This window comes from Coturnix japonica, chromosome 6 (assembly GCF_001577835.2).
Source record: "Coturnix japonica isolate 7356 chromosome 6, Coturnix japonica 2.1, whole genome shotgun sequence".
Taxonomy (NCBI): domain Eukaryota; kingdom Metazoa; phylum Chordata; class Aves; order Galliformes; family Phasianidae; genus Coturnix; species Coturnix japonica.
Genome location: NC_029521.1, coordinates 4,372,378 through 4,398,327, shown reverse-complemented (window position 1 = coordinate 4,398,327; position 25,950 = coordinate 4,372,378). Strand labels below are relative to the sequence as shown.

At 40.3% G+C, this 25,950-nt stretch overlaps 1 protein-coding gene across 9 annotated transcripts in view; it reads left to right on the top strand.

The window, feature by feature from the left end:
* PCDH15 (protocadherin related 15) overlaps positions 1-25,950 on the top strand; it is an 814,794-nt gene that overhangs the window by 681,267 nt on the left and 107,577 nt on the right. For all 9 annotated transcript variants that reach the window (XM_032445316.1, XM_032445314.1, XM_032445315.1 and 6 more), the window contains 5 exons: positions 214-363; positions 6,926-7,119; positions 11,628-11,760; positions 16,707-16,786; positions 20,543-20,636. In XM_032445316.1, coding sequence (XP_032301207.1) covers positions 214-363; positions 6,926-7,119; positions 11,628-11,760; positions 16,707-16,786; positions 20,543-20,636 — 651 coding nt within the window. The remainder of the gene's footprint in view (positions 1-213; positions 364-6,925; positions 7,120-11,627; positions 11,761-16,706; positions 16,787-20,542; positions 20,637-25,950) is intronic.

Below are 25,950 nucleotides of genomic sequence, written 5' to 3'. Positions count from 1 at the left end.
ACACAGTGTTCTCTCAAGGTGCTTTTTCCCTTTTTATGCCACACTCAAGCTTAGTTGAAGCTTTCCGTAGTTCACTTGCTGCATGTTAAAATAACAAATGTAAAGCTAAATACTGATTTTTACTTGTTATACTGTGCTTTCTCATAGTTGTAATTGTCTTCAGAATGCACTGTTAAATTATGTTTCTTACCTGCCTTTTTTTTTCCCCTGAAGATGATAGCTTCTGATGGCGTACAGGAGAGTACCCCAGTGACAGTCAATATCGTGGTGATAGATGCAAATGATAATTCCCCAACCTTCTCCAATATATCTTACAGTGTCAAGATTTACACAGACATGGGGCCTGGGGATGGCGTTATAAAGGTAATGTTTATATTTTTCATTTGCTTTGTTAACTCTTCACTACCAGTCGTGTTGATGCACACTGAACACACAATGAAAACAGTTTGTGCCTTTCTGTCTGCCTCATTAATTACTTAGTTATTAAGAATTCTCCTGAAATGAATTACATCTCAGACATATCACAGCGTTTCAGCTGATTCACCCAAAGTTTTACAAAGTGTTTTTTATCTGTTACAAAAAACCCTATTAAAGGGAAAAAAAATATTCTCCTGTACTTCCTTAGTTCTCATCAGCCCTGATCTCTCACAGCAATAGGCGTTGTCTCAAAACTCCCAACTTAAAGGATATTTTCAATTGCTGGAAGTCTACTGAAATGAAACGTGTTAGGAAAGTAAGGAAACTAAACCATTCAGTAGAAGAAGAGTGTTACCGTGCCACAAAACACAGATTCTTGACAATCTTAAGTTGTCTGTAGAGCGACTGAGCAGTGCTAAGCATACTGAATGTTGGCTTTTACAAGGAGAAGATCCAGGGTAGCCATTGTAATGAATGCTATGTTGGAATCTATAAAGGAGGTGAAATACAGTTGCACTGAAGTTTACGGAAATCATATTTTTGGGGGGGTGGTGAAGATTGTAAGATCTCAGCCATCTTTCCTGAGTGTTTTCCAGCTCTAATGGATGAGAAAGCAAGATTCTGTGGTTCTGTGATGTTAGTGGAGGTTGGCATTTGAGGGAAGGAAATGGCAGTAGGAGTAATCTAAAAGAATTAATCGTTGGATTTAAGTAATACCATTTTCATTAATATAGTTGAGGTCAGCAATGGTTGAACTGGATTAGGAGAGAGTTCACTGTCTGTTTTGGTGTCTGTTGTGCTTGAGATGCACAGGCTTGCTGTATTTGTTGCCTTTTATGTCTTTGGTATTGGGCTTTTTCTTTTCATGTTTTCACCATTCTGGGCTACAAGTTCGTGAAGGATCAGTGAGACCATGTGGACATTTTCAGCAACATTTGGAGGGAAATAAGTTTAGAAAAGAAGTTGCTTCAAGTTCTGCAAGAGATGGTGGCTGTATGGAATCAAAGAGATCAAAATGGTGTTCTCCTGAATGAGCAAAAGGCAGGCAGAGCTCAGGAGCCATGTGTGGGATTGACATCAGGAGCTGCCTTCGCAACATCTCATAAACTCCTAATATTTAAGATTCAAAAATTAAGGTCCGACATGTTTTAGATTGATGGTTCTTCCTAAAGAGTAAGCGCACTAGTCCAGAAAGTAATCAGAGATGTCAGGGCCTTTGTTGTGCAGGGCACCAGGCAAAGTAGTTCGCTATAGATTTAAGGTATCTAAGTGTCCAAACCATGTTTCATCTTGGTTGGAAGTGCATGTACCAGGAAACATGAGGCTAAAGTTGGTGCTAAACAGGATATCAACCCATGTGAAAAGGGAATGGTTATGGTGCCTGTGGCTGGCCATAGGTATGCTCTGAGCTACCCAACCTGCTTTTCTGAAAGTGCTGTAACACTGAAGAACTTAAGACATTTAAAAGGAATGTGCACTTTGGAGGGCTTAGATAAACTCTTTGCTGTATCTGCTTTGGTGATGGGCAAAAAGAGCAGGAAAACTGCAAGCACAGATTTCTCAGTAAATGGTTGCTTTAGGGAAGGGAGAGAGAAGAGTGCTCTGCAAGGCCATTTGCATTAGCCAAGGATGCCTGTTTGTTTCCTTAAGCCAGGAAGATGGACATGGGCTGCCTCCTCAGTTTGCTTCTGTTTTACAAATACCTTCTCAAGTGGAAACCAGGCTTCTTATGGTGAAGTGCTGTACGTTGATTTTAATGATATACTTGGCTTGTTCTCTGTATGTGGAGCAAACATCTCGTAACCCTAACTCATTTTCAGTTTAAGAAGCATTGGAGTTTTGCAGCTATTAGGTGATGATCTGCTATGATAGTTCTCAAAGGAAAATTACTCAGGTCAGGTGCGATTAGTCTTTAAAAACCACTTTCTCTAATCTCAGAAAGTAGGTTAGAAAAAGAACACTGACCTTGGTGACTCTCTATAATCTCATAATCATTTACACATAAGCACTGCCTTGCACTTAACTCCCCACTCAGACTGTATTTTCAGGATGATTCCTATGTGAAGCATATAATCTTTCAAATAAAAAAGTTAATTTATACTGTAGCATCACAATTGCTCTACTGTTGGTTGCCTCTTCAATTCTATTGTTGTGAGCTTACGAAAGAATTAAGATTTGCTGAGTAGAGTACCATGAATAAGTTCAAAGAAACCCAGTCTGGTACTTGCTTGTTATTCCATTTTATGGGAAACCATTTGGATTTTACTCCTGGGATTGCGGAAAAATATTAAGTTCTGTATTTGCCATCCTCATATATAGATGTATTTGTTAGAGATGTGTTTGAATTTTTGCAGCTTGGCTCATGCTTGGAGTTCCCAGCCTTTAAAAATTCACCTTGCTGTTAACCCTCAGAACGATTTAGAGAAAACCTTCATACCAGTTGACTCTGAGTCACACTTGACATGTTATTTATGTGGTTATTTGCAACATTTTGCCTTAGCTCCATTAGCATATTAATTTTTATCTACGCAGGAAATGTTATTAACAGAGAATATATCTGGATTATGTTTGCATTTCTCAGTAAGTGCACTCAAAGTGTAAACATGGAACCGTGGATATTCTAAGCTGGAAGAGACCAAGCCCAGCACTTTTCCCTGGTGCATCACTCCAGATTACATGTGTACTCTTCCATGATGACTTTTCACAAGGTAGTTGTGTATGGAATGTGACTTGGCAGCCTTGGGTATGCTTCACTTAAATGCTGACTTGGAGGACTGTATTGGGGAGGGGTGGTGACATGATGCAGCTTCTGTGTGCAGTGTGAGTTAAACCAGTTTTGCCCAGCATTACATTTTAGTTACGTTTTTAGTTTCATCTTAGTTACATTTTAATGTAATGGAACTGATGCTGCTGGATGTAGAAAGTTTCTTAGGAAAGTAAAATAAATCCTGTTTTGAACTTCCTTTCGCGTGTATTTAAGGCGTGTTTCTAAAATCATTTTAACTATGAAACCATATCAGTCTGGGACAGCTGGAGATGAATTTATAGAATCATGTATTATGGCAGCTGTAAAACTTCATTTTTATTCATTCTTTTGCCCCAAAATATTATTCAAATCACTTATCTTTTCAAGCATTCGGTATTTGTGAGTTTAATTAACCTTATTAATTTATTTACTTGTGTAGACAAATAATTTCCTTTTTCATGTCATCACTGTAAAAACTGGCCTTGTTCCAAATCCTGTGATTAAATGCTTAGGAGCTTGTATTTTGCATAAAGCCTTTATTTGTCTTTTTGTGTCTGCTACTTTGCAAGTAAAGAATGTTGTTACAGCACTTCTCTTAACTGTGTCACTTAGTTTGATGTTTCCTTTTGCAAGGTTAATGAATGCATTCAGATGTGCACATCAAAGACGTGGTTTGAAGAGGGGTTTAAGCTCTAAAGTGTAAGAGGGTGCAGCTCTGCCGTCTTGCTTCTGTCTGGCCGATGACTTTCCAAGTACTGATATGTCAAGATACATGGGTGAAATGTAAAGAACGTAAGGAAAGTGCAGTCTTCATAGGATGTCTTTTTCAGAACTTAAAAAGAAGATAGAAAATGAGAGGTGTTCTTGAAAAACAACACACGGATGCTTATTCATTAAATTCCTATGAATAATCGGTCTCCTTCATAATTGTTGAGATATGTCAACTATTTATCTTATGTTAGTGAATTCTGGCATGTTTCAGCATGCAAGGATGAAGATTTGCTAGTTAAGGTTCAGCAGTGACAGTGGAGTTGTTGGAGCGTCTATGACAAATTCAAATGAAATCAGCTTGGGTAAACTTTAGAGTACTTCTGTTTATGAGAAATTTCACTTTGGATCTCTGTGCTCTGTGTGATGGAAGTACTTCAGGAAGAAAGGAACTTAACATGCTTTTCAGTTGATCGGTACTGCATACAACCCATGCAAGGTTAGAAATGGCTGCTCCTCCATTATGTAACTCCATTCCCAGCAGTGCTAATAGTTTGCATTCCTATTAAAAACGGTAAAACCCACTTTCGTTAATACACCTAAGTCATTTATCTTTCAGCATATCCATTAATCTCTTTAAGCTATTATGGGCTTAGTTCTTGTTTTTGAGCAAGTTTCTGAATTCACATACAAAATTACATATTTCACTGAGCTCATCTAAATAGAGAATCAAGATAATTCTACCAAGCAGCTAGATCCCCGAGTATTTCTGTGTTCTACCTTTGGTGGTTAGTTTTATATACAGATATTATTAACTTGACTATTAAAGCTTTGGGTTTAATTCTTCTTTTCCCTGCTTTCTCATTGAGTTCTTGACTATGATGAACAAAGGTGGTTTGAAAGTTGTAAAAAGTACTCCACAAGACTATGCCCTGCTGAAGGTGACAATGATGCAGTATTGATTAATAGATGACAGTATATTCCAATATAGCAGAAACTTGAATCAATCAGTTTCTGCATTTTCTGCTGTCAGATTTGAGATTATCACAGGGGTGGGAAAAGGGTGTATGAGAGACATTTAGCCTGCTCTGTTGGCTTCCCCAGGCTCAGGTGTTGTCTGTTGATGCTACCATTGGCTTCATGGTCGTCACAAATGCTTTGTCATCCTGCATTGTCCTTAAATCCTGGATTTGCTATCCGTACCGAGGTCTGCCTGCTGGCGTGATGGTTTCCAATGAGAAAACCAGTGTGGACTGGCCAATGGAGACCTTTAAAGAAGCTGGGTGCATTGTTTGGTTCGGGTGTTTTTTTTTCTGCGTTCTTATTGTGGAGAATTATTACTGAGGCTGAGATCTCTCACCGCTTTGTACATCCCCAGGAGGGCTCTGTTACCGTACCTGCTGGTGCCTCTTGTTATTTTCCACATTGAAATTCCCAGCTGCAGCTGGGAGCAGCGGGAGCCTGTTGAGCCGTCAGTCCCTGTCATTTCAACTCCACTGCTGTTGGTACAGGCCGGCTGGGTACTTGAGCATCACTGGCATTGCCTGCTGTGGCTGTGGCCTCCTTTGAGGTTCAAGTACTACTCATACAACTCTATGTCAATCCCCACCACTTTCTGAATTAAAAGCCACATTGGAAACAATATGTCTGTCAGCAAAGTGATGCTTATTGGAAGGAGGTAGTCACCTTAGAAAGCCTATAAGTACTGGTGTGGCTGGATGTTAATTTCAGCGTTTCAACCCTAAATTTAACTGAGAACCATGCTGCCTTTTGTTTTCTGAAGTTTGTAATTAAGTTCTAATTTTAAGTTACAAAATAAAGTTCAAGAAATAGGCATTGTAACCAGCTATGTTGTACATAGAACAAATTGTATTAGCTTATCATGTACTTTAGCACGGGTATAGGAAGAGGAGAGGTGAAAAAGCTAAGTTAAGAGCCTGGGTGCCAACTGGCATAACTGATGAATGGGTGCAGAAGTCTGATAAGAAACTTGGATCTCCAGTTGCTTGTGTTATGGAGGGGAGAGGTGTTAGTACTTCACCAAAAAGCAAACAGATATGAATACTGAAATTTTTTTTTCTAGCTACAAGTATGTAGTTGTTTAATTTTGCATGGTATGCTAGAAAAGAGGGGTAAAACTGTTGCGTTTTTCATGGGCGAAAGAAAAACTTCCTAATTTCACTGGTAACAAACTCATATTCATCATTAAAGTTTGTGTCTAAACCATTAGACCTTAAAATTTTCTCATGCTGAGGATCAAATTTACACAAGTCTGTCACAGAAATACTATGTGTGAAAGACTTAACTCTAGTAGAGAGACAGCATAGAGGCAACAACGTAGAAGTGGATGCTAACCTGGGTTTATAACTGGGCCCCCCGTAAGCAGAGCTCTTCAGATAGGTGGTGACATGTTATGAAATGAGCCTTGCATGTCAGTGAGGTGCATGGTTGTGTCTGTTACCTCTGTATCCGTATGGGAACAACTATCACGTCTCTTCCATTTGGTTTTCTCTGTGCTGTGAGTATAGGAGTAAAATGAATGCTGTTCCCCAGTTCCATATGATGCGGACTTGTAAAAAAAGACCTGGATATTAGACTTGGAAGAGTGTAGAGTGGGATGGAAAATTTCAGTAATTGAAAACATCCCTCTTGGTAGATTTGCCGCACAATAAGTATCCCCTAATTATTTTTATTTTTTATTTTTTTAATTTTTCAGGGTAAGTGTTACAAATTCCATTTAACAGAGAGTAAAGTTGGTCTTTTTTTTAGTTTTCTTGAAGTCCCTTTCTTAAAGTAATTTTTTTGCTATGTTAGGTAAGCTGTTTTTCTCTGTTCCGTGATGTTCTTCCGCTTTAATTATTCTTTATTTGAACTAAGTCCCTCTTGTGCTGTAGAAATCAGAGATGATGTTACAGGTGTTGGAGTTTTCTCTCTTTTCAGTTTCCTTTACCCCTAATAAGTTACCTTATAATAAAAACAAACGATCAAACAAAAACAAACTCTTAGAATACAACACTGAATCACGCATGCTGACATTCTGGTTTTGAATTGCAGCTCACTGCTGTAGATGCGGACGAGGGACCCAATGGACAGATAGTGTATGAAATTTTGGCTGGGGATCAGGGAGACTTCATCATCAATGACCGAACAGGCCTTATCGCCATTGCTCCAGGAGTTGTATTGTCAGTGGGGCGATCCTATGCTCTCACTGTCAAAGCATCTGATAGCGCTCCTCCTGCACAGAGAAGGTAATTCATCTTATCATGAAACTAATTTTTAATCAGTGCTTAGCAGTGCGTAAGAAGTTTGGTGCTCCTGTACACCTATAATTCTGAATTGGAATGAGATTCAATGTGTTCTTTTTGCTGTCTGAGGCTTTTTTCTTGGACGAGTCTCGTGTAAGAAGTCAGTTTAATGTGTTCACTTTTAGTTACTTATATTTTACATGTAGTGCATAGAATTTCATTACTTCATTTGCTTGCAATGGTGTTTTTTGTTTGATTTTGTTTGTTTGTTTGAAGTCTGCATTATGCTGTAGTTGTGCACACACATTTGTTAAGAGAAATTGAAATGTAGGCACATAAGGAAGAAAAGTGAGAAAGGAGGTGCTTTATGTTAAGAATTCAGCTTGCTGTGATGCAGAAAGGATCGTAAACAGAGTTGTTGCTGAGCTGGAGACATTCTGCCCACATGTAGGGTGTGCAGTGGTGAACATTATCCCCACCAAGGCCTTATATCTTAGCAGAATTATTTTGGCTCTCCATCCACTGATAGATAAAAGCAGTCTGCTGATTTGCCATGGGTAGAACAGGGCTCTCTCATGTTCAAAAAAGGAAAGCTGTCTAGTCTCGCCGATGGGCTTGTTTTGATTCTGCGTTCTGCATCCATCGGCTGTGCACGAATGTTGGCATGTCACGAGGGAAATGCAGAGAAGTGGCTCACATGCTTTGTATAGTGTCATGTATTGCATCAACCTTATTGTCCAAAATGTGATAGAGAACTGTAGTCTCCAGTGTTCACATTTCCCTCTGACTTTTCACTCTTATTCAGGGAGGTAGTAAGAAGGGAAGTAAGCGTAAAAGTTGAGTATTGAGAGTTGTTTTTTCCTTCAGGACCTGCTGCTTCTTTTGTATCTTTAAACAAGCAGCTCTTTCTGTTCTGCAGATATTTTGCAACAGCATTTCCAGCCACTGACGTGTTCTGATTGTTAGATTGTTTGTAGTGCTGATACCTGACAGATTGAACTTTTGAGATTGAACTTTCTCCTCCTTTCCCTCTGTTACTTGCTCTCTTGATAAACCATCTCTTAGGGGAGCTGATAGTGGACTGCTAGCAGTGCTGAGAAGAAAACTGTGGGCTATTATGCACATAGTGCTGTGCTAACACAGTATTTAAGTGGTGTACACAAGTCAGTAATGCAACTTCTGAAGAGCTTCAGAAGCCAGCAGCATGGCCGGCCAGCAGTGGTGGCTGCTGTGGTACGACACCGATTGCTCTCAGGTTTATCTTGAGAAATCCTTTTTCTTTTTCTTCTGCCCTTAAATAGCTATTTCTGGTGATGTGTGTTGGGAGGAAGTACTTCCTTCTCTGCTAACATCTTCCTTGACATAATATTCAAGAGTGGAAAAGCTCTTATTTAATTATCACTTCTCCTTGTCTCTCTATGACAGCATACAGCTTTCTTCATAGCTTTCAATTTGTGTACCACAAACCTCAACATCTAGGCAACGTGCCTGTAGTTGGGGCATGCAGCCTTAGGGCAAACCTGGCCTTGTTGAGCTGAGGTGTATTCAGAGCCCAAGGCTGTTTATAGCCTGTCTGTGAAGGTTAAAAAGTCATGGAGCTCTAGTGAGGTACTGCAGAAGGAGAAACTATGTGGAGAATTCATCATGTCTAGCAAAGTAGATTTGGACAAAAAGATAATGCTGCCTTCCTGCTTTCTTTTTTCTCTGAGATTGGAAAACCAGAATTGAGTTGACAGGGCTTTCAGCAGCCTCCTATGATTTTATGTAACGAGTCAGGATGAGCTTATGTGAGCTGCAATTTGGAGCTCTTTAAAGTTGTCCTTTTCCATCACTTAAATTTCAGTTCCTCCTTTTTTACTGTGAAGTGCTTATTGTGTTGCGGTTGGGGTTGCAAGAAATTCTTGCTACTTCATCTACAGAACCGTCAGATTGTGTTAGGTGCCTTGCCATTGCCTTGGTGAGGCAGTACCCAATAGCTAAAACTCCTAGGAGTGGGCCAGGTCTGGGCAGGTATTGTGTGAGTGCAGGTAGGGAGGCTTGTTCCCTGGGAAATGAATAAGCATGGTAAGGATTTTAATGTAACTTAAAATAATCGAGTATTTCTTCCCAGCTCTGCATTGTAATACAAAACGTTCTGGGTTGACTATAGTCACACATGAACTGACTTGAGTTGAAACTATCCCTTTGCTTCTGCACAAAGCCGGGGCTCACTTTGAAAGCTGGCTTAAGAGCAGTAGTTCTGTAGCCTGAGTGCTTTTGTGAATTAAAATATTTTATGTCTAGCTCTTTCTCAAGGCACGTTCAATTCTTGACGTGTATCTGTGCATAAAACAAGGTTTTCTGTGGAGCACTGTTAGAGTTTTCTATCTAGATGAAGAAAAGGACACTTTCTATTAGAGTTGATCATGCAGAGGTACTGTGGCCAGGGAGAAGCTGGCCAACATATATGAGAATATATTCATTAGGTGTTGTGTAATATAGTGATATGTGGAAAGCATGCAGAGCTGGAGCAGAGTTGGTGATGCAGTCTCAGTGGTTTGTTGGCTGTGTTTTCTTTGCGTTACCATTTAGCTGGAGCAGGGTAAAACCTCTACTTCAACGTTTTTCTGTGATTTTTGTGAACATTTTTCCATTCCTCTGCTCTGTTCTTGTATCAGGGTATTCAACTGTCCTTGCAGTGTTGTCAGCTCTGCCCCTTCTCTTTTTCCATAACAGTGTAGGTTGTACCAACCTCCTGGAATAAAATAAACTAAACTATAAGTTAACTATGCTGCTTCTAGTTTGCAGACTGCAAGTATTTTACTTTCTTCAGCTTATCTAAAGATTTGATGAGAATTTGCTTACTAGTGTGCTGAGCAGAAGCCATTTTTTAAAGAGCTTGATAGCCAATGAATCAGTTTGGGCATTATTGAAATGTAGCAGGGTTGGGAGGAAGTGATAAAGAACAGCCATTTTTTATTAGATGTTCAGCAGTGGAAGAAAAACAACGGTTTGGTTGTGTATATCAAACAAAGTCACCAGCTATCTCGAGAAAACACAGTCTGGGTTCTCCAGTGGTATTTAGTCTGTTCATGTGTTGTATCTGGTTTTGATCATTTGGTGACGGTATTATTTTATTCCAGCAGGGTAAGTGAGGAATGTTGACTCAGAAGGATTAGTGGGATATGATGGAGTGTCATAGACAAGAAGGCAGGGAGTTCTAGAAAGTGATTGTCATTTGTAACAAGGTAGCCTAAGCTGAGTAATCAACTGTAGTCATAAGTGTCCATCTTCCCCTGAATGTGCTGGATTTGTTTATATCCATTGAGCCTCTAGTCAGCAAATTCAGCTTCTTAAATCCTGCCTGATGTGATGGATGGTGAGGCTTTGTCATTGGCTGATGAATTTCAGTGCAGGTTATATACTTGTTTCGAGTGTGATTACATCGAATAAGGAGCTGGCTGATATGATCAAAGCAGCAAGATTTCTCATCCCCTGTGGTAGTAGAAGCAAGTGAACCCAGCATGAGCTCCAGAGACGCTTGGGATTGCCCGTGGCTAACAGGGTTGCTGGGCACTGACAGAATTTTGGGAAGGCATTGTGGCATGGCACTGTTAGACCTTGGAGGCTCATTGCAGTGCAGTGTTGTTCAGATGCAGGTGGTGGGTTGACATGTCCAGTTGCCGGATGTCCAATTCTGGACCTTCCAGAACCTCCTGGAGGCAGCAGGGGGGCAGCCCCATGGTCTCCTTAGAGCACCTCAGTCCCTGCTGCCAGCCGAACACCCCACCCATCAGCTGGAAGATGGGGGAGAAGAAAGGTACCTTTAAGCCAAATCTTCTTTCAATTTATGGGAGATTTCCAGCTTTATTTCTAATTTCAGAGCAGTTGAGTGTCTACAGCATAGTTGTGCGAGGTCTGTAGCAAGTCTCAAGGCACCCAGGAGAGCTTTCAAACTGGGATGTGTTTTGTTTTACACTGGCATTAGCGGCTCAGTGCAGTCTGGGTTTGCCATGTCTCCTCATTGGCATTGAAGCCTCCTGTATTACCATGGCTAACTCACCTGATTTATCCACGTAAACCACATCACTGATGCAGCCTGCTTGTGTACATCAGCCTTCTCCCAGTATTACCTCTACAACAGTGCTTTCAGTTCCCTCTCTTACAAAGGAAGGAAGCAAGCTGTAGCATGACAGGGTTTTAACAGGGAGACCTTGTGCTTAGCCAAAGGAGTTATCATCAGGATTTGTCCCCTTCTAGAGGACAAAAGGGCTACAAGGTTTCTTTTTACATGATTAATGGAGCGGCATTTTATAGTTTTGTTTTCAGAAGTCATTATTTGGCTTTTCCTCTATTAATGTTACAACCCTGTTTCCTGTTGATGGGGAATGACAAAATATGGCCTGAAGCTTTTGAAGGAGCAAGGGGAGATAGTTAGGCTTGCATAACACACAAAGAATAAGGCAGACGTTGGTTGCCTTGTGTTTGCTGATGTATTGACTTCGACTCGTACTTCTTTTGTCTCACTGCAGGAGCTCTATTACTACTGTTTATATTGAGGTCCTTCCGCCCAACAACCAGAGCCCTCCCCGCTTCCCGCAGCTGATGTACAGCCTGGAAGTCAGCGAGGCCATGAGGACTGGAGCCATTTTGTTAAACCTGCAGGTACAGAAGCTTCCCTGTAAACTTTTACCACGTTCCTTCTGATTGTGACTGTGCCATGCAGAATTCGGTCCTTGGGTGTAGTGGGGAAGGTTGACGGTTACTAGAGAGAATGTTTATTAGTAATAAATAGGCACTTTACACGTACCATATAGGAAACTGATTCGGATGTTTCTGAAAGAGCTTTTTTCCTGGCTTTTAGTACTGGATGTACTAAAAGGCACCACAGGCTACGCATGGGATGAGATAAAGAATGTCACGAATGGCTTAAAACTTTAAAAAAAAAAAAAAAATGTGTTTCTTGTGTGTTAGAATCTCTATATAGGCTTGCCAGCAAAGCAGAAGAACTTGGGAACTTCTGCACTTCATTCCCATTGAAGTTCAGTAAGATTCTTGGCACTTAGCCTTCTTTAGCCTGACATTCTTTGAAAAGCATCCAAAGGAGGTGCTTACCTCCCCTCAGTGCATGTAACAGCTGTTGCGACAGGCTGACAAAAAGCTGCTTTCAATGCCTCCTTTTACAAACATCTCTATTCTGAGCAACTACCCCTCCCAAAATAGCTCTGCAGGCGGAAGCAGTGAAAACACACAAATCCAGTATTGTCGATAAATAATGCTGCGCTAACCTGTTTTGCAGACCCACATTGTTTCTCCGTGTGGAGCTGCACAATTAATGTATCAGATTTCTGCTGGCTTATTTACTGTTCCCCAAGCTTTTGTGCTTTGTGCTGCTGTGTCTTGAAAGCCAGCTGTGCAAAGTAGACAGATAAATTACCATTCTTTCAATGTGTTTTTAGGAAACAGGGCATTAATGTTATTATGAAACAATTATGGTCTCAAGTCTAAAGCAATAAACTCAGTGCAGCATGCTCTCCTGAGCTTGGCTTTCTCTCTCTTCATTTCTCCGTATTTGGATCTTACACAAAGCCAGTCAAAGGACTTGGAGATACCTGAGCTAAACAGAACCATATGGAGCAGTAGCCTGTATCTGCTTTAAGTCAGTGTAGCTCTACTGAAATCTGCTTCACTTGGTGACATTAGCATCAGTCTGTATCAGCTGAGGTGTTTGGCTCTGTATACTTGATGCATTCAGTAAATACACAGAAAATAAATGATCTGGCGCAAAGGGTGTGAAATAAAGGAACTTTGAGTCACTGGTGCGGGTGATTGCCTAAGTTTCACTGGCCTGCTGAAAACTGATGGAAGTTCAAGATGTCTATGGATGGCTAAACTGATGTTGCCTGTGCTGAGGGACGATGACTCATTTAGCTCAATACTGAAAATTAGCTGCTGGCATACCTTTAATGTGAGTTCAGAATTGGATGTCCATGCTGCTCAGGAGCCTTCTTTGCACTGGTGGGGAGCTGCTTGCTTTTGGAAGCAAGAAAGAAAAAGGAGAATCAGGAGCATGCTGATAAGCAGAAACACTTATGTTTACTTGGCAGGTGTTAGAATGCGTGGCCAAACATGTGAGTAGTCTTCAGAGGCAGCAGAAAGCTTCTGCAGTTTTTAGCATTTCAGGATTTTTTGTGATTCGAATGTGGTTAGAAAGTGAAGTGCATTGTTGGAATAATCCATCTTCATTAATGTTTAACATACCACCAAGCGTTCTGCCTAGGCCCCGTTTTCAAATGAACCTTGGTGTAAGGAATGCTGAGTAAGCCTGGGAGATGGCCAGGGCCCAGCCAGGATGTTGGTGATAGAGCAGTGACTGTTCTTTTGCTACATGGCCAGGATGGCCAGAAGGGACCAATTACCCTGTTTGGGAAAGAGCGAAATACATCAGTTTTAAGAGCTTTGAAATTACACAGAAAATGCTGTCTTTTGGTTATTGTTACTGTGGTGTAGATTTATCTTATTACCAGTGCAGTATGCCTGAATTGAGTTCAGTCGTGAGCTTTTTGCTTATGGAAAATACTTAATTTTTAAATGGCAACTGTGTGTAGCTTTATCTCTTCAGGATTTGTCAAATGCAGTTTCTCTTGCAAGACTGATGGTCCTAGACGTGGAAAGCAGATGCTCTGTCTTTAGAGAGCTAGCTCAGCTTCCTCATTCTGCATTAATATGCTCATCTGTATTAAAGGACTTTTATTGTGTGGAGTATATTTCTGTCTTTCTCCTTTTTATTTCCTGCATAAAATTGGCCGGGACATTTTAAACATTCATAAACTTAGTATTTAAGCTTTTGAAATCTTCTGCTGTCTTTTCCAGGTGAGGCTCTCTGTTAGTCATACGCTGTTTGTTGTGGAATTTTAACAATGCCTTGGGATATTGCCTCTAAATGGTTAATAGAACCAGCTTCCAAACCTGTGTCATGTGTTAATTCTCATGATGACTTTTAATTTCATTAGTGGTCTTACTGCTGTAGTAATGTTGATGAAGGAAGGTTAACGTTATTTCTTACGTATGCGTTATTTACTTTATAACATACCCCATTGGTTGTGATCTGTGCTTTAATTAACAGCAGTTGAGATTAAGTAATGTGGTATTAAATGATCTTCTCTGTATTAATTTGTAAATAAACCTGAGTTTATTGCATGCCTGGGAGGCTTTATTGCTTTGCGTTTTACCAGACGTTAATTAAAATATGCAAATCTCATCTTTCTGACAGTCTGCAGTACAGAGGTGGGACTGTTATTGTGGTCTAGGTGTGGTGCCAAACAAAGAGTTGACACGTGCTGTGTATGAAGTCACTGTATTCAATTCACCTAGATACAGTAGATGTAGGATGCTGTTTTCTGAACTGCAGATTCTAAATCTTTTTCTTACATACATAATAACTTGCTATTATTTTCAGTCTTGTATTTCTGAGTGTCTTTCTGAGCGACCCCATCTTGTTACAAATGAGTGTAGACCACAAATAAACCTCTGAGAGATTCTTATATGTGAGTTGAGAGAGGATCTTCTGGAAGTAAGGACAAGAGAATACCCTGATAGGAAAGAATGGGAAGGACCACTGAAGGCAGAAGCAGCAGTGTGGTTTAGGTGATTCAGGATCTACTGCTGTCCTCATAGGTGCTCTCTGATCACATTTTCTATATCTAATCTTTGTGAGTTTTCATACTCTTGATTAACACCTTTTTTTCCTTGCTTTTACCAAGCAGAATCCCATCCCTTCCTGTCTTCCCAGCAAGGTCATCAGAATTCTGCTGACACCATCTAATGCACTGGTACCTCATGTCTCATGGTGCTGTCTATGGATTTCATAAACCAATGCCGCTGATGGCATTAATAAAAACATGGATCAGTACTGGAAGTATACACACCTTTGCAATATTAAATGCTATCCAATGCTGCCTGAGCTTTAATCTATAATCAGCTTAATTACATCTTAATCCCACCTTCCATGTGGTCATAATGTTTTCATCAGTTGTTTGTGACAGTGTCACATAAGGCAGTGTAAAAAAGCCTTACTCTGGCGAGGATGCATTTTTACATTCCTTGTTTTCCCCCTGCTTACGCGACTTGTCCCGTTATGAAAGAAAATTAGATTGCTCTGATGTCTTTTGCTCTTGAGAAATTTAGCTTTGCTATTATCCATCTCCATATTGTCATCTTGGGTGCTTACAGATAATTTGATTATTTGTTGTTTTCTGGGAATTGAGCTCTACCTGTCTGCTGTGTGATTTCCTGTCTCTTTCCTTCGTGAAAGATGTAGCTCGTGTTTGCCCTTCAGCACTTATGTCCTCTGTGAGTTTTCAAAGAAAACTACTAATGGCTTTGAGATTGCTTCAGCCCATGTTTTTATACACTAGGATGAATTTCATCACACTGTAATTTCAGCAGATGATTTGAGGAAGCTCTGTTTATGTACTTATGCGCCGTGTTGTTCTTCCCGTATTCTAATTTGGAATTTTACCCCTTTGCTGCCACGGTTCATTTTGCTACCTGCTTGTTTGTGGCTGGGATGCAAAGTGTTAGCCCATGGACCTGCTCAGTATCATCCTTCCTGCTTTTACTCTCTGATGTTATTCCACACTTGTCAGATTTCCTGTAACTTGGACATGGCTTACTATTCTTTGTGGATGGGGTGTTAGGTTGGGAGGTTTTGATGATTCTGTTTTGTATGTTCATCTTCATGGTATTTTTTTTACCTTAAGAACTGTATTTTGGTGGGTTGCCCAAAGGTACACAGTCCTTGACTGTGGTCTATAGCAAATGCCTACAGAAAACAAGATAAAAAGAAAACAGCTGTTGAAAGGCGAGAAACATGAGAAAACTTTCTCTCCTTACCTTTTTTATTTCTCCTATAAATTCTATGTGCCCTTTCTGAACTTGTTGGTTGGCCTCTTTGCAATACTCATAGCCATATTTTTATTGTTTTTTCCTGTCACTTTTGTATTTTGAATGCTGGATGTTCAGTTCAGTAAATGGTATTTTCTCTGGAAAGCACCTAATAGTCTTTCTGGGAAAAAGGTATGTGCAGACCTGACAGAAAAAAACCAACAATTACATGGAATATTCATGATGACTTTTGGAAACAGATTAGCTGAAGCTTATCTTCACAAGTAGTTTATTCAACTTTGATGTTCTTTTGCCATCTAGTAAATGGACCAGGCTTGCTTTGATGCTGTTAATAGCTCTTTTCTAAGTCCTTATCCCGATTTTCACCCCCCAAGAAAGAAGTCGAGGTGCAGGGTAAATACTGATACACCCACACTGGTTAAAGCTTGAGATTCATACTGCATAGTTGTGTGCTCACATGCAGTAATGATTTGGAAGTTTGTCTTTAGGATACTGTTGTTCCTCTGCAGGATAATAATTCTGATATGCTACAGCTTCATCGTAAGCAGCTTATGTGTAATGATCAGTACTGCCTTAGAAATCAGCATAATTCCTGTAGAGAACTTCAGTGGAAATTCAGGGGTTAATTTTCCAGTTAATAAATCGAAGGGAAGAAAGAAAAGCTTTGTAACGGACTTCATTTTATCTCCTTTTTTTTCCTAAAGGCTTTTGATAGAGAGGGTGACCCTATAAGATACCTCATTGAGAATGGAGACCCGCAACAAGTTTTTAATCTTTCTCAAAGGTAAGTGGAAAAGCCTTATGATATAGACCTGTAACTTTCCAGTCAAACGAGTATGTGGGCTGAGAGCAAAACAAAAGGCTTGTAATCAGATGTATTCAGCTTTTTCTTTAGTGTCCTTGGACACTAATGAGAGCTCTGTGAATGCTCCTGTACTCAGGAATTTTTCACAGGGGACTATTTATTTATTTTAAACACTTTAGTAGATAAAGCCTACTGAGGTGGAAATTTTCTATTTAAAAGAGTGACCGGGGATTAATTAAAACCCTTTACACTTGTCAGCTCTTGACTAATGACAGGTACGTTTTTTGCTCTAGATTCCCACCTTCCTTCAAGAATTTTGGTTTGTGGTGGAAAAATCTTCTGAGCATTGTTTCATAACCTTGTTTTTCCTTAAATTGAATACCATTTTAGTGTGGGGAAGAGAGTGTACTTCAGGACATAACAAAGCTCCGTGTATGTCTGTGTCTGCCTCATCTCCTTGATTTTACACAAGCAACTATTATTTATATTCCAGAATTTCTGTCTTATTTGCAGGAGGAATGGAGGATGGTGAGCTGACATCCTGTGGTAGGTGGTGGGACAGACATAAGCTGAGGCTTACTTGCTCGCAGCGTGGGCATAATAGTAAAAACTCTCCTAGTATGGTATAAAGGAGAGATTGTAAGGCTCCTTATATTCTGAGTACTTCTGAGACCTCCTTGCAGCCTTCTGGTATTTAAATGGCAATTGTAAAAAGGTAAGGAATCGACTTTTTACAACGGTAGACAGTAATAGGTCAAGGGGAAATAGTTTTTAAGCTCAAGGAAGGAAGGTTTAGATTGGATGTCAGAGCATAGAAGCCTGGTTAGTCATACTCTTTGACCTCTGCAACTCGAGAATTGGAGAGTGCACCTGATCTCAGTGGAGGTGCTCCAAGGGCCAGTTACTCAGCAGGCAGCTGTTCTGAGTAGCCTGTGTTCAGCACAGCACTTTTTGCTTTGTGTCATCAAAATCCCAATAGTTCTCCATACCAAAGAGATTGGCATGAGTTCCAGGCATCTTTCGGTGGCCCTGCCAAACCCACTGTGTTGAGAGGAGTCTAGAGATTGAGTCCTAGATTGTCCAGCTTTGGATTTAAACAGTGTGGAGATAGGCAGAAGTCAAGCTGCTAAAGATGGTACGTGAATTCATGGCCATGAATTGAGTCAGAAAACAGTTGTTAAAACACTGGTGTGGTCTCTGAAGACTATGGGCACAGCACACATCAGTGGGCAGTGTTGCAGGTGCCAGGCCCTGAGGGCACCCATAAACCTCACCATGTCATACAGGGACAGTGGCACTCCTGCTCAATGTCACACAGCCTCCAGAGCCCCTGGCCTCACATCCCTTTATGTGCATGTCTGAACATCATGGTGCTTTGAGGGTTTTAGCACAAACTCAGCAGGTTCCACATCTTTTGATCTCCTGTTGCCTTTTAGCAGAAAGCAGTGCTCTTCAAAGTGTTTTCTCCTTTCTGTCATAGTTACGTGTCTTGTCCTGCAAAATATCTGCACAAAGTTTTCTTCAGCTGTTCTCACATTTTCTTTGTATATGCTGAAACGCCTAGAGGGAAGCTTGAAGTACAGGATTAATATTAAAGCTTGCAGTTTGTGATTGGCGTATGAAGGCTACGTTAGATGTTTTTATATAAAGATTGATGCATTTTTAGGTACTTCAGGGCCAAAGCAGTGATGATGAACATGACTCTATCACCTCTCCTTTTTTCTCACCTGGATGATTTTCTTGCATTGTGAAACATTTCAGTTATTCTCTGTACAGTTGCCCACCTAGCAACATGGGTAGCAAATGTTGTCAGTGGTACATCTATCTACTATATCTCCTTTATCTAGAAATCAGTCAGACGAATGTGTAATGGTTGGGGGTTTTTTCCTTTGGTAAAACAGCTTTATCACAACCTGTACTGATTCAGTGTCCTGTAATGTTCCATAGCAGAGAAAGTGGTGATTGAAAACCGGAATGTTAAATGAATGCAAGTGCATCTGAATCCATGATTTAAGCTCCGGAGTCTGTATAAATCAGCTCCTGCTCAAGCAGTAGAAAGGAGAAGACTGATAAAGTGTAGGATAGTGCAAAAGTATTGCAAAAACTGACACAGATGCATACAGCTGTAGGTCAATGTTAGTAAAGAAGTATTTGTTGTCAGTATTTCGCTCCCCATTCACCTTTGGTTCTTTTATGAATTAATACTTTTAAGTGTGTTGTGGTGGTTTTTTTCTTTCACTGTTACTTATTCTGTTTGTTTTTTAGTATGGTCTTTCTTGACAAAATACTGAAGTGTGATGGTTTTAATATTATGGCTAACAGATTTGCAAAAACACCTGGCAATAAGAGAATTGCTAGAGTTAGGTTTAGTGTTTCATGCACATATATTCATTGAATATTTTATACCTATGCATATACATAAAGATATGTAAATGTATACCCAAACTTTCAGTATCTGTCCATTTCTCTGGACTTTTGCTTACCCTTCTGGAACAAGGTTATATGCTGAGTCTTCAGCATCTGAAGGAGAAGGAGGGTTCATGGTTTCTTCCTACTCACTCTAGGATAATAATTGTTTTGTTTGATAATTTGCTCTGTACTACACATCTTTTCCTCCATCTCTGTGGAAATCTGGCTTATACCTGACCTTAATATATATGGTGTGTTTTTACATTTTCAGACACTTGCTTGTTGTTTATGTGACTCCATACTGACTCTGTGCAGTCCCTGGGTCTGTGTGTCGTTGTGACCACTGGTGTATTGCTTGTAACCCAGGGCATCTCGTGTCATTCTGTACCTCAGCTTCTGCTGCATCTGTGCTGCCGTGTGCCTAGCTGAGTCCTCACAGAGGAGCGACATTAGAGCTATCATAGAGTTTCAAAATGCATTGTCCAAAAACCAGTTAACAAAAAACATGGCTTTAGCACTAGTGATGGGAGGATCAGTTGTGCGTGGAAGGCTGAGCTGAGGTTGGGCAGGACTGCTGGCTCAGCAAAGCATTTCTGATCTTTCCTAAGTCAGAACGGATGAGTCCGCGATAGAATGCTGTCCCTGTCTTGCTCTAAAGAACCTCCACGTAGCTCTCAGAATTCTGCAGGAGGAAATCAGTTCATCCTAGAGGTGAAGTCCCTGTTGCTTAATGCAAATTTACAGGAATTTTCCCCACTTTTAAAGCAGTGCTTCAATTTGTTGTTTATTTTATTCCTCGTGTTTATGGCCTCCAAATTGCCTTTCATCACTTTCTCTTCGTAAATGAGCATCAGTGGTAACAATATCATGATTTACTCTCCACAGCATCCATGCCTGTGTTAATACATCATTATTAGGAAATATATATTCCCAAAGTTTAGTGCTGTAATCCTGTCAGTACTGCTGGGACTCCTCTGTGATTGATAGACTGCTTTTGGTTCTCTCTCATTTATTATAGCACTGCAGATTCCTAACAAATTTGAGCCCTTTTGCGGTACTATCTATCTGTAATCCTGTATATGACTGTGTTGCTATTTTAGTCCTGAATTACACACATGTTGAAGCAGAAAGCAAGGAAATTTGCTCGTCATTTTTATTAGCTTTTACCTATACAAAGTATGCTTTCAGTTGTAATAAAGCTTTAAAAGCTTATTAACTTGCTCAAGGAGGAAAAGTCGTGTAATGCAAAGTAGTGGAACAAAAGTGCACTTAGAAATGTAAAAACTGTCATTTTGATAATGTTTCATGTTTCTGTTTTGTTCCTAGTTCTGGACTGCTAGCCTTAGGAAAGCCCTTGGACAGAGAAAGCACTGATCGCTATATTCTGATCGTTACAGCCTCGGATGGCAGACCAGATGGGGTGAGTTTCCTCTGAAAGATCAATAAATGGGCTGTTACAGTGTGTAGCCAGATACTTGAAATAGTCTACCTGTAGTATCTAAAAGTCTGCAGCGGTGTCAGCGTGGGGAATGTACCGTAGCGAGGTCATGCGAGATAAATGCAGTGCAGCCATTCTCCTATGGACTCGTGCCATGGAATAATAGCGTAGGTGGAGAAGTTTCTAAGTATGTGACCTTAAAATTACTCTTAATAGGAAAGGTGTAAAATAGCACCTCTCTGTTACCTGGGCTGTTCCAGAAGCCCGTGTTCAGCTTTAACAGTGAAACAGAAAAATCTTTGCCAGTTTGTTCAGAAGCCATCAATAAATCTCCTGTGTTTGGACCCTTGTTCACTCAGTCTCGACTGCTGCAGAAGGCAAATCTTGTGTGTTATTTCTTTGACAGGCCTACTTCTGCTGCTTCCATTTGCAGAGATTTGCCTTCCTGCTCAGTAGTTGCTCAGGTTCTTTTTCCTCCAAGTTATTTATTAAGTTTTTTAGAGCCATTCTCTTTTTCCATGGTGATTCAGAGTCACTGTAACAGAGCCTGCTCTTTTTCCAATAAAAAGCTGGCTGCAGCTCTCTTGAGTGCTTCATCTTAATGTTTTTGTTTTTGTTACTCGTGAACTATTACCAAGAATGGTCTCAATAGCTTGATAGCTGTGAGTTCATTTGCTTTCCAGCTGTGAAATATGACGATGTAAATAAAAAAAACTGCTTTTGGTTTTCACTATGTTACGCTGCTGAAATACCATTCCATGCATAGAAAGGCTACTGAAGGCCAGAGAGGGCAGGGTTTTGGGTTTCCTAACAATTACCACCTAAAGAGGCATTATGCCATGAGCAGTAGGTGTTAGTGATTCTTCAGTGCTAGCATAAAGCTCATCATTTGGAACTTCCCGTGTTCAGTTTGTGTCCTTTGCCTCTCATCCTGTTTCTGGACACCACTGAACAGTCTAGCCTCATCCACTTGGCTCCCACCAGTTAGATATTTATAAGCATTGATAAGATCCCCTCTCAGTCTTCTGTTCTCCAGGCTGAACAGCCTCAGGGCTCTCAGCCTTTCCTCATAAGGGAGATGCTCCAGTCCCACATCGTATTTATAGCTCTCTGCTGGATTCTCTCCAGCTCTGAGCTCAGTCTGTTTTCTATCTACGTATTAGGTCATCCCATGTCGGGGCGTTCATGTTAATTTGTGAATTGATAACATGGCAGACTGTTCTCACTAATGATGTTGATGCCTGTTTACATGTCAGTGACATTTCTCGGAAGACCTTTTCTTTTTAATTAGTTTAAATCAGAAAAAAAACATGGTGTCTCCTTAGGAAAAAGGTTCCTATGATTACAGAGCTCATTCTCTCCCAACTAATTCACCTTCAGCTTGTCATCAAGATCCTCTGTATTGAAAAGTTCAGTTAATGCCTACAAGAGAACAATTGTTGATTGAAGGACTGGTTTCAGTTTCCTGTTTGACCCCCATATTCTCCAAACTGACTCTTCCTGTTGCCATCTGTGAAGTCTGTCTGAATGCAGTTTTGCACATAAAAAGCCTTTGCTTTGCATACCTTACAGCTTTGGTGTTCTAATCATTTTGTTGTTGTTTGTTGTTTTTTCATGGATTCTTTTTCTATCTCATTAATAAAGGTTCTAAGAGACTGTTAACCATGTTGTTACAGCACTAAGTTGCTGAGGTTCCTATATTCTAAGCCCCAAGGTTTATTTAGCTGTTAAATGTTGTTTGGTGACAGTCTTGTCCTCACACACCACCTTTTGACTTTTAGGGACTGCTCGTTCCATCAAAATTACTTACGCCTCCACAAAGCGAGATGACTTTCCATTTAGTCGTGTGGCCTGGCTGACACCATTTCAGCGCTTTACATGCCTTATAATGCTCTGGATTGCTTAAAATGCTGGACTGTGCTTCCTAAGTTATTGTTGCTCTGATTGATAACCTAGAGCATTAACAGGCTGGTGGTTTTTCTCTGACCTTGGAATACCACAGCCTGCCACCTCTCGACGTTGACGCTATGGTCTGACAAACAATTAAGGATGCATTAGCTGAGTAGTCAGGAAAATACTTTTTTTGCTTCTTTTTTCCTTAGCAGTAGGGCAGAGTTGTAGATGAGCAGAAGAATGACAGGTGAATGAAAAGAATGTTAAACAGTTGTACCGATCTGTGTTGTGTTTGGATGGGAAGTCAGGGCAAGAATTTATGTCTTCACGTTTCATGGAGTAGCTAAAACTAAAATGTATGCATGACTCTTGGGTGAAGAAGGAAGAAGTTTTCCATGCTCTTTGCTTTTGGCTCAGATGAGCATGTGTGTTGATTCATTTATATAATACAGGAAGCTCTGCTATTATGTTAATGTGTACTATATGATTTAAACAGAACTGAAACCTCTGAATACAAATGACCAGTCATGGAAATATTCACCCAGCACTGTACCCCCGTGCTTGATTTTGATTACTCAAGACCTGCAGAACACAGTAGCTGGGTGCCCTGTTCACAAAGCCAGTCAGGAGCTGGCAATATGGTGTGTCTACATAGCATCTCATTCATTCATTGCTCAGATTCTTTTCTATGTCACAGAAGACTCAGCTTTACTTGTCCTGTTTTCCCACAGTGTATCTTAGCCAGCAGATCACTAATCTATATTGGAAGACTAGAGAAACCTGTTGTCCATCTTTTCTTTCCAAGTTGTTGAATTGGCATTTTAGAAGACATTTGAAGTCGTCTTTGTGTTATGTGTATGTGGTTCCGAGTACCCAGCGCTGATTAATAAGAGTCAAGTGCCACAGTATTGAACTTTCAGGTGTGGCAAAAATACCCATTGTTTTGCACTGTGGTCCATACAGGAGCTTAAATCAGATTGGTGAGGCTTAGAACTGGGAAGCTTAAAGAACATGCTGCTGGCTACGGTGTGTGGAAGCACAGTGCTCAAGGTAGGCTCTTTGCCACAGCAGTGCCAACTGAAAGCCTAACCATTGAAAACTGTTACCACACCTAGTGGTCTACTTAAAATCATTGCCACAGGCTGTTGTTAATGAAAACGGAATAAAAATTGTTGTGTCTTAGATGCTAGCAAAGATGTGGTAGAGCAACTTATCATAATAGTCTGCTGCCAGGGCCTTGGGACGCTCCAGTGTAGGCAAAGACACCAAGCACTATTCTACCTTTCTACCTTGGTCAGAGTAGTCCAACATTTCAGCTGGGCATTCAGTCACTGAGGGATACGTAAGTAGTCTTATTTCAGTGCAGTGAGTGTTTTGTGAAAGCTGCACTTTGATATTTCAGTCATCGAAGAGGATCACTAATTATTTAGAGCATCCATCTCCCGTGACATTTGGATTAATTATGTTGCCTGGAACACCAACAGGTAGCATTAGATCAAGGTAATTTAGGCAAGGATTTACCACTTGAATTGCATGCAGGGAGTTAATTAATTATAGTAAATTTTCTGTTATATTATCTGTCTCTGCTTCATACCAGTTCCCTTGTCCATTAAGAATAAAGGATGCACAGGTCTTACCGTAAATACTCACTGAAGAGATTTTATATATGCAAAGGTTTGTATTTTAAAAGGTTTCTGCTTAGCTGACCTTTCTGTAATCAGTAAAGTGGAACTGGAAAAAAAAAAAAAAAAAGAGTCTGTACTGTAGAACTTTAGAATTAGCTTAATGTGACACAGTAAGGTTAATTTTTTGTGCAGTAGGTATTAGTGTTTCTTAAATTCACAAAACAGAACGATACCATGCTTCCTTCTGCAAAGAGCTCCCCTTGCAATGATGTTAATGTTAACTGTATAAATGGTAGCTGAAGAAAAATCACTGTTTTCTTGACTATTTAGGTGCTTCATATCAGAAAACCTTAGCTAAGCGAAGGAGGTGCCTAGCAAGACTTCCTTACTCTCCTAAAGAGGTTTTCTCTCTCTGTGAGCTTGCTTTTTTTACACCAGCTGTCATATATTAAAGTGAGATTTAGGAGGCTCCCAAACTTTCAGTGTTTCTAGTGCTTGTCTGTTTCCTTTACATGAGTGATATTCCCCATAAAGGCTTTCATTTCAAATGCTGACAGGGAAGGGGGGTGATTTAAATAATCCTAGTGAAAAAGTAAATTAATGACAGTTTCCCACCAGAGAGTTCGTGCTGACTGCGGTTCTAAAGATCATAGGGTGTCATAGAGCTCTGCATCAGGTTCCAGTAACAGTGAAATCTCCACTTTCAATTAAATAAAAATCCCATGCTAAAAAAGCTGGGAGAATTGCAGCTGAAGGCTGCAGCACACTGCGTTCCTCCTCTGTTTGGAATTTGTCAGGTTTGGTTTTATCATCTTAAGGAATGCCTGCTACAGGCTTATCTTTTCGAGGTTAAGATGCTGAATCTTCAACATTTAATGTAGGTGTAGCCCATGTTTCCCACGGCTTTTTCCCCACCAGCCAACATAACAAATGTTGTGTTCAGGCTGCCACTCTCCCCAGAGCACTGCACAAAGACACCACAGCATGTCTGGTATACCATCATGTGTATTTTACACTGGTCCTTATCACTCCCAGTAACTTCAGATCTGAGCAGCCATTTCTCCTGCTTTATGAAGAGTAGCTATTAAATCAGACGTAATAAGTGAAGTTCTCCTGAATAATATAGACAGGTCCTGTTATGTAGAACAGAAGCATTATTTGCAGCGTTTATTTCTTAGGGAAGAATTATGTATGTAGGGACTATTTTATTGGCCCTAAGAAAGCTATAAATTGCAGCCACTGGTCTCTTGTTTGAATTAAAGTTATTATGAAAGAGAAGTAAGTACAGTTTACTACAGTAAACTACATGGCACTGGGGGTGACCTCAGACAGCCACTTGCAGTTGAGAATGGTGTCAAGAAATGACAGGCTTCCCTATCGGTACAGGAGACTGAGCTCCATACAAAATCCAATGACCTTTTCTCAGTGTGCTTACTTTTATCCTCTCTGTGGCATACTTCTCATCCCTAAATCATGCATTCAGTGCCCTGCCACCATTCTACACTGGCTGGTGTGCAAAGTAGTTACCTTGACTGCTGTTGCAAAGGGTACGACCCACAGCGTATGTGCTTTGTTATTTTCTCTTCCAGCAACAGACAAAGAGCTTGTGGCTAGCCCTAAACATAACTTTAAAAGCAATAATTATTTAGTCAGTGTGATTTCGGTGTTACTGGTGACTTTTTTACATTGGACAGATGATTGTGATGTTACCAGTATTGCTCCATGCTGCAGTTTTGAGTAAAACACTGTAATTTATTTGAGTTGTTTAATAAAGGCTA